Source organism: Uloborus diversus, chromosome 7 (assembly GCF_026930045.1).
Source record: "Uloborus diversus isolate 005 chromosome 7, Udiv.v.3.1, whole genome shotgun sequence".
NCBI classification, from domain to species: domain Eukaryota; kingdom Metazoa; phylum Arthropoda; class Arachnida; order Araneae; family Uloboridae; genus Uloborus; species Uloborus diversus.
Window position 1 is genome coordinate 167,678,794 of NC_072737.1, and position 9,062 is coordinate 167,687,855.

Genomic DNA, 9,062 nt, shown 5'->3' on the forward strand with positions numbered 1-9,062 from the left:
GTGCTCCAGCACTTCAAGGTTTTAAACGCACTAGTAGTGGCCACAGTGAAGTATATTGTTAAAGTGTGTTACTACAATATTAATTACCTCTCTTGAAACTCAATGCCTTTATCGTTTCATTTTCTAAAAATGCTAGAATTTCAATTTGTTCAATTGTTTATGCATTTTTTCCCAAACCTCAAGTGATGGATAAAATTGATTCAATATGGTAGTTACATTAAGTACCAACAAAAAATCACATAATTATTGTTCATTTCTTTCTTCAAAGTACAAAAGTAAACTTGAAGCGGCAACTACTGAAGCACAGGCTACAGCATCTTATTGGCTATGAATTCAGTCCTGTCATAAAAGCATTTGTTACAGTACACTTTGCATGAATGTACATTAAAAAGTTCAATGTTTGAGAAAATCGACGTTTTCTATCTTTCTATGAAAGGTTTGAAAACTTTCTACACATTAGCTTGGGGCTTGTTTACTTTATACTTTGGCGAAAACAAAAAATAATGTTTACGTCGCCGCCATGTTGATTCCTCTTTTTCTAATCTAAAAAGATTAAAGAGAACTGTTAATGCTTACTAATGACTCTATATATTTATGCGGCGGATAATATAGCTTTGTCCTGGAGCATTTTAATGTTGTTTCACACTGTGTATCCAACCCGGATTCCTTCAGGGGTTTGGAAGACTTATAAAAGCTAACATATTATCAATCCAGCAGTAACATTACTTTCGTTAGAAAAACACTCTACAAGTTTTGTTTCACCACGGGAGGGAGCCTGATGGCTTCATTAAATTATTATGCGAATTAATTTTATATTTAACGGAGTTTTAAATTTTTACCAAGATTTGTTTCACTTAACGATGCGCAGTTTACAATGAAGTCGTTTCCAAAATTTCAACAGTATTTTTTTCTGAAAGAGCATGCTTAAAAACATGGGATCTGACCATTTTTTTAAATAATTTGTTTCAGTTTAATATTTAAAAAAAATTACTTAAATCGGTGAGCTTTAATTATTTTTATTTCTCAGCGATGACGTCACAAATGATGAAATGCCATTCTGTGTTGCCACTCTCACAGAGCTAAATGTTTACTTCGCATCTTTACTCACGTGTATTGGCAACCATAGGGTTGATAGCAAGCGTAGAGCGCAATTTTAATTCGCTGCTTGATTATCATAACGTGGAAACGTAGTAGAAAGATGCGCCAAATTGCATCATTTGTGACGTCATCAAGACCACGCCTTGTTTGAAAAATCGGACATTTTAAAAAATTAATTTAAAAAGATGCGCGAAATTGCATCATTTGTGACGTCATCAAGACCACGCCTTATTAGAAAAATCGGACATTTAAAAAAATTAATTAACAAAAAAAAAACTGTTGAGAAAATGAAAGTATTTTCTGGGTCCATGTAATTTTTTTTTTTTTTTTTTTTTTGCTCATTCTATCCATTTCAAGGACTGAAAGTAGTACTTTTGACTGAAGGAAACCACCCCATTGCAAATTAATGTATGCTATGACGAAACAAGTAGCTTCTATGTACGTTTATCGCGTATGGTCATACGCGATGGCAATGTGAATGAAGTCAAAAATAAGCTCTAAGATTAATAATTCGCCAAGTGACGTACATATAAAACAGGAAAGTTCCAAATAAAGTATCATAAACACATATGGAAAGAAGGAGGTGAAGAAATGATTTCATAATCAAGCGGCACTTTCATCGAAAAACGTGAACTTGATGGCCTTGAAATTAGATAGCCTCTATAATTTGAGTGTATCTTATTTTCTCGTCGTCTCTCATAAACTAAGTGATAACTAAGATGAACTCGACTTCTTATCTCGCATTTCTTGTTATCACTCTTAATTATTTTGCAAGCTTCTTGAAAAATAAGATTGTTGCTTGTTGTTTTAAATACCGGAAAGTTCTTTATCGATGTTGTCAAAAAATGCACGTTGTGATCGAAAATAAAGGAAAACCTGAGGCGTAAAACCACTGAGAAGGAATACTAATGGAGGGAGCCATAGCAAATGTCTCAGTGAAATAAGCTTGGGACCCAATGTTTCCCAGTTCAGATGACTTGTTTGGCTGGGAAGTTGTCGCGTTTCGGCATGCAATCGCTCTTTTGGCATTAAATATTTTTCAGACGACGCAACGGCGCTTATTATGAAGTCGGGGCAACAAATCAGAGGCTCCAACTCCTTTACCGCATAATAATAAATAAATATATATATAACGGATACAAATATAGGTCTATCAATATCATTCAAATTCCCTCTACCCACTTCTTTCCGGATGTTAAAATGTAATGTAATTGCATTTTTCATGTATTTTGATGTTTATTCCCTAAAATGACGGGCATGTACAAATAGTTTAAAGTTGTTGAATACAAACTCAAATTCTAACAATGAGTTATTTTATCAGGACTGCATTACTTAATGCGTGGTGCTAGAATCCAAGAAGTTCACCTTTTCTTCATAAAAAAGACATTTATTTTGCTAAACTACCAGAAAACTACAGAGCCAAAAACATTTTGTGCATTACAGCACCATTTTTAAACTTCCACTGATTTTAATTTTATTTTTCAGTGTTCTAACGATTTCTCGTGCACACATCTATCATTCAATTGGACCTCTCTTCACTTCAGTTTCTAACATACCTCCCCCCTTTGAGACTCTGGGAAGGGTCTCAAACATGTAACACTCATTATTTAAAAGATCCAGTCTTTTTGGTACTTTCACACACCTTCCAGATCTGGTATATTTTTCCAGAACAATAACAGGATAACACTTTTTAACAACAGAAGTCTTCTGAACACCTTCCTTAGGATTTGATTCCATCACAATCATGGCTTTGTCGGAAATTGCAACCGCCTCATCATCAGTACGTATCTCCAATGGGTAAACACGTTCCACTGGACGAACAAAAATCCCATTTTGAGTTTTGAGCCTAACAGCGCGAACCCTTTTATCTCGTCCAGGAATCAATTCAATAATTTTCGCCAAAGGCCAAAACACGCGTTTTTTATTATCGTCGCCAATTAAAACAATTTCGCCAACTCTTGGCTCTCGGGTTGGCTTCTCATTGTGTTTTTGAATTAATTGGCCTAAATATTCTTTTCTGAAACGCTGTCTTAAATCATTGAACAGCTTATATCTATATCTTATTCTCCTTCTTAGACTTTGCAAATCCACATGATCAATATCTGTAACATCAGAACTTCGGTTTTCAATAAGGAACATTGCAGGTGTGAGAGGAATCAACTCCTGAGGGTTTTCCGACACATATGTTAGAGGCCTTGAATTAATGACTAATTCACAATCACATATTAATGTGTTCAGCTCATCATGATTCAATACTGATTTGCCAAGAGTTCGTTTTAGTAAGTCTTTAACAACACGAACCAACCTCTCCCACCAGCCTCCCCACCATGCGGCGGTGGGGGGGATAAATTTCCAGAAAATCTTTGGTGTAGAAGTTTCCCTTAAAATTTTAGCCCAATCTAGCTTCGAAAATTCATTATGTGTACCCCTAAAGTTAGTCCCATTGTCCGAATAAATAGTGCTAGGTCTTCCGCGTCTAGCTATAAAACGCCTAAGTGCTAACAAAAAAGCATCAGAAGATAAAGAACCCACTAACTCTAGGTGAATTGCGCGATATACTGCACAAGTAAACAAGGCGATCCAAACCTTTTCACCGGATTTCAGGAAAAGTGATCCGGCTAAATCAATTCCAACCACTTCGAACGCAACTGAATCTGCCACACGGTCTGGTGGTAAAGGTGGTGGTTCGCTCATTAAAGACCTCGTTTTAAAACGTTTACATTTTACACAATCATTCAAAACATTTTTTACAGTTTTACGTGCCTTCAAAATCCAAAATTTTTCCCTCAGGATACATAACATCATTAGAACATCCGCATGACAATATTTTCGATGAATGGACTCAATCAAGAGTCTCGACAATTCACATTTATCTGGCAACAAAATAGGATTCAAAAACGACTTATTATCTTCTCTACAAGTGATCTTAGTAACAACTTTTAATATGCCGTCATGATCTTTAAAAACATGGATACCATTTAATACCTTTTCTTCTGAAAAGTAAAAGTTTTGCACTAAAAGAATTAAACATTTTTCAGAATTTTCAATTTCAGATATAGTTAGCTCAGAGTCTTTGCATTTATCAGCTTTTCTACAATTGTTTACAAATCTCAAAACCCATCCGAACACATTTATGAACTTCTCATAACTAGAAATCTTTATTGGAGGCCAAAACGGCGCGTCCTGGTTCAAATCAATAGTGGTAATTTTTATTCTCTTTCTTTCCACGTCGACTTCTTTGGGCTCACAATCTACTTCACTTGGTGGCCACTTTTCTGGTGCCAACTTCAACCAGGTCGGTCCTTCCCACCATTTGGAGTCAAGAAATTGTCTAGGACTGCATCCGCGTGACAATACATCAGCTATATTCATTTTCCCAGAAACATGTTTCCACAACTCAGGTTGAGTCAATTCCCTGATTTCTTTCACTCTATTACTAACAAAAACTGACCAATTTTCCTGACGTTTTATCCACCAAAGAGCAACACTTGAATCCGACCAAAGTGAGATTTTAAAATTCGGAAAATCGAGTGCTTTTAGTACAGAATTCAAAAGTCTAGCACCTATGCAGCAAGCCATGAGCTCTAACCGAGGAATACTCAGTGGTTTTAGTGGAGCTACTCTAGATTTAGCCCTAACCAGATATATTTTAACTTCATTTTCCACTATTGATCGAACGTAGACGCACGCCGCGTAAGCTCCTTTAGAAGCATCCACAAATACATGCAGTTCAGTTGTAGAATTGGTTATCATGTATCGTGGCAAAGTTACATTTTTTAGCAATGAAATTTCCTTAAACCATTTCAAAAATGTATTTACAATATCAGGGGGTAGTTCTAAATCCCAGGAATGTTTTAATTTCCAAGCATCTTGCAGTATCAGTTTAGGAAGCAATGTAGTAGGGCTTAATAAGCCGATGGGATCAAAAATCTTTTGCACTGTTGATAAAATTAAACGCTTTGTAATTTTTGTGTCACATGTCAATGCTTCTATATTTATATTACACCTTAGAGTGTCATTATCCAAATTCCATAAAATTCCTAATACAGACGTTTCCCCTGAATGTTTAGTAACATTTTCACAAACTACATTGCTTTCAAACCCTCGCAAGTTAAAACATCCCTTTGACATAATAAGTTGCGATTGTTCGATGAACTTTGCTTCTTCTTCGGTATTATGAACCCCTGTTACACAATTGTCCACAAAGAAAGAACATTTCAACTTCTGTGCAATCTCATTATATTCAGGAGGACTATTTTGAAAGAGATGAGCAATAGAAATATTCAACAAAAAAGGGCTCGACGTTACGCCGAACACGGCCCTGCAGTGCCTGTAAATCAGCGGACCTTCATCACAAGGATAAAAAAATCGAAGAAAATCCCTGTGTTCAGGAGCAATAGATAACATCAAAAATGCCTTTTCAATGTCTGCACTTAGCCCTATGGGATACAACCTGAATCTATCAATAATATCTGGTATTAGTTCAATGAGGTTCATTCCTTTAAACAAGCATTCATTCAAAGAAGGCTTACCTCTCTGGGATGCTGAAGCATCAAAAACAGGCCGAACTTTTGTGGTCTTACTATCTTTTTTTATAACAGGTCTATGTGGTAGATAGTGGCACTTATTCTCTAATTCCGAATCTGGCACGCGCTCAATAATATTCAAGTTTTCCCATTCTTTGAATACATTTTGGTAATCCTCAAGAAAATTATTACATTTTGACTTACTAATCATTTTTTCGTGCCTTTTCCAGGCTAAATCCTTATTATCTGGTAAGCTCGAAAAATCATGCTTCCAAGGAAGCTCTACTTCATATCTTCCACAAGGAAGAATTTTCAATTTATCCTCAAATTCAGCTAAATGTTCTCCTATGCATGCTTTCTTATTAACATTGCAAGTGGGATCTGTTATTCCTATACTTTCAAGTTCCCACAATTCATTCAAAGGAATATTTTTAACATGCATCGATAATGTTTTGAAAACATTATCTTTCTCATTAGTGTTTTGCTTACCCATAACAGTCCACCCAAGCTTCATTTCTATGGCAGTAAGGCCGGAGTCTAAATCTACTGAACGTCCCGTCAGCAATTTTCCTAAAACATCTGCCCCTATTAAAAGATCAATTTCTTTCATTTTACAAAGGGAATCAGAAACTTCAATATTCTTTTCCTTTAATTCATTCAAAATATAAGGATTGCTAACTTTTGGTATAAAACTACAAATTTTCCTTTCAGAAAGAGCTTCAAAACTACAAGCAAAAGACCCTTTCAAACCCCTCACTTCAACAGTGAATATCTTATGCCGTTTTGGGTTCGTTTCCCTCCCCCCAAATAACGAGTGAATCACTGTTTCTTCACGAAGTGGAGTTGCTTTCAGCTCAGACAAAACTTTCTGACTTACATAACTACTTTGACTACCAGAATCTGCCAAAGCCCGAATTATTTTTTCTCGATTATTACATTTAATCCTAACACACAGAGTTTGCAAAAATACAGTTTGAGTTTTATCAAAGTTAGAGAGAGAATTTTCAGACTTAGAAACTACATCTTTAGACTCACAACTTTTGTCTTCTAGCTTTGGACACATTACACAAAAATGCGGTTCCCCACAACCATTGCATTTTAACTCTCTTTTTACATTACAATATTTACTAATATGATTTGAATTAAAACATATAAAACAAACGCCCTTTTTTAACAATATTTTTTGTTTTTCATTTACAGTCATCTTTTTTGCAATGAAACATCTTTTACTTGGATGACTTTTTCCACGAAAAATACAACTTTCAAATCGCTTACCCTTTTTCTCAGTACTTACTAACGCTGCAGCTGTCGCTAGGTCGCTTTCCTTCTCAGTTGTGGGCTCTCGTTTGCGCAAATTTGAGTTCGTGCCGAAGCCAGTTCTTGCGAGGCGAACCATTTCTTCTCCATTGACTTCTTGGCGAAGAAAGTTCATTAACTGCTCTAAAGTGCGACAGTTCTTATCTTCGGTTAAATCATGGTTACGGCTTCTTTCCCATGTTACTAAAATTTCTTCCGGCAGACAGCTCTCAACCAAAGGTGTCAAGAAATCTCCATACTTCTCTTTGGTTCGTCCAAGAGTTTCCAACGCACGAAGTTTTCCTTCCAATTCGTCATAGAGGGATGGAAGATCAGCCTTCCCCCGTCCTGTGGCAGCATTTTTCATAACTAGTCTCAATAAATCTCGAACATACACTTGCACCAGTAGATCATCACGGCCAAATCTTTCCTTTAACTGCTGTATTGCTCTACTATAATTTTCTCCGGTAGCAGGAAAACTCAGCACTAATCTTTCTGCCTTCGAACCAGGTTCCATCGATTGAACTAAATACTGCATTTTATCTTCATTATCAATGCCCTTGTCCTCATGGATTTTCTTGAATTGGCTCCAAAAATTTAAAAATTCTCTTGCTTCGCCGTTAAACTTTTTAAGTTCTATCGTCGGAAGCTTAAAGTTGCGCTTACTAATGTTACCATTACGCTGAACATTTTCAAATTTTAAATCAAGCAGAGAGCAAATTTGAATAAACTTGTCCCGATAATTTTCTGCTTCTTCACAATCTTCATAATAAGCCTCCTCGGCATTTTTATCTTTCAACAACAGCTCAGATATTATGCTCTGACAATCATCTAGCCGCTTGAATTTGTCAGAAATCTGATTTCTTAAAATTAAAAGTTCATCCGAACCAGTAATTTCCTTCAAAAGTTCAGCTTCAATTTTTTTCATACTGAGGGTAAAAGACGCCCTCAGTCCTTTTCTCTGAGCTTTCAATGTAGTTAAATCCATCTTCTTATACAAGTTCCAAGCACCCGTCCTGTCGCGGACGCCAAAATTATGTTGAATACAAACTCAAATTCTAACAATGAGTTATTTTATCAGGACTGCATTACTTAATGCGTGGTGCTAGAATCCAAGAAGTTCACCTTTTCTTCATAAAAAAGACATTTATTTTGCTAAACTACCAGAAAACTACAGAGCCAAAAACATTTTGTGCATTACAGCACCATTTTTAAACTTCCACTGATTTTAATTTTATTTTTCAGTGTTCTAACGATTTCTCGTGCACACATCTATCATTCAATTGGACCTCTCTTCACTTCAGTTTCTAACAAAAGTGTTCTGTTATGACTGAAAATTTATGGATTCATATGTATTGTAATCAATGTTTTAAAATGATTTCATACGCAGGCATACTAGTATTTAAATTGAAGCATAAAAATAGCAAATCTTTATTCTTGCGCATCTGCTGTTCACAGGTACTTGGCGAGAAGATACTCGCCAACAAAGCAACTGTACATAAAATGCTTAAGAGTCGTTAAAATAATTACTAGTTAAGTAAAAAGTGTTTTTATGGAACTAAAATGTTATTTGCACTCAAGATATACAATGTTTTATAACTTTTATCGATGAAATAAGTACAAAAATTTAAAAATTATAGGCAACTGTGGAATTTATACTCGTTGAATGCATATAAATGTTTTTTTTTTTTTTATTTTAAGTAAAAAACATTCGTACATGCTAGGGAAAAGTTACTGGACCTCATGGTGTGACTTTTTGGTAGAATTACGGTAACCGGGTCGCGGCGATAAATGTTTCATTCTGGCAACCCGCTACCTTACCTTGGCGACGGAGCAATTTCGGCAACCCTACACCAAAACTTATTAGCTATTCGTTACTCGACGTTAAATCCCGGTTATCACAAATTTGCCATTTCAAATGCGCTTGCGCGCGGACTTTGCTGATTTCGAAACTCTTGCTCAAACTAATGAAAAACATTTAAATTTGTTAATATTAACAAATATGAGATAAGAACAGATAAAAATTAGAAATTAAAGCTTTCTTTGATTTAGTTTTTACGCCTCGGTAAAGATTGAGTTTTGCGTTTTAATTATTTATGGATTCGGAGTCTGATTTTTCTATCAAAGGCCCTTTTCAGGGCC

At 35.6% G+C, this 9,062-nt stretch overlaps 1 protein-coding gene across 1 annotated transcript; it reads right to left on the bottom strand.

The window, feature by feature from the left end:
- Positions 1-507: 507 nt before the first annotated feature.
- Positions 508-7,437, bottom strand: LOC129226992 (uncharacterized). The gene is made up of 2 exons (XM_054861621.1): positions 6,919-7,437; positions 508-543 (listed from the first exon to the last, which is right to left on the bottom strand). The coding sequence occupies exons 1-2, from the start codon at positions 7,435-7,437 to the stop codon at positions 508-510; spliced, it is 555 nt and encodes a 184-aa protein (XP_054717596.1).
- Positions 7,438-9,062: the final 1,625 nt, after the last annotated feature.

Bases quoted from the DNA above. Each gene is read 5' to 3' on its own strand.
- LOC129226992 (XM_054861621.1), bottom strand. From the start codon at position 7,437: ATGGAACCTGGTTCGAAGGCAGAAAGATTAGTGCTGAGTTTTCCTGCT. The intron at 544-6,918 runs GTAAGTACTGAG...TAATCTTTTTAG, and splicing joins TAGCGACAGCTGCAGCGTTA to ATTAGAAAAAGAGGAATCAA.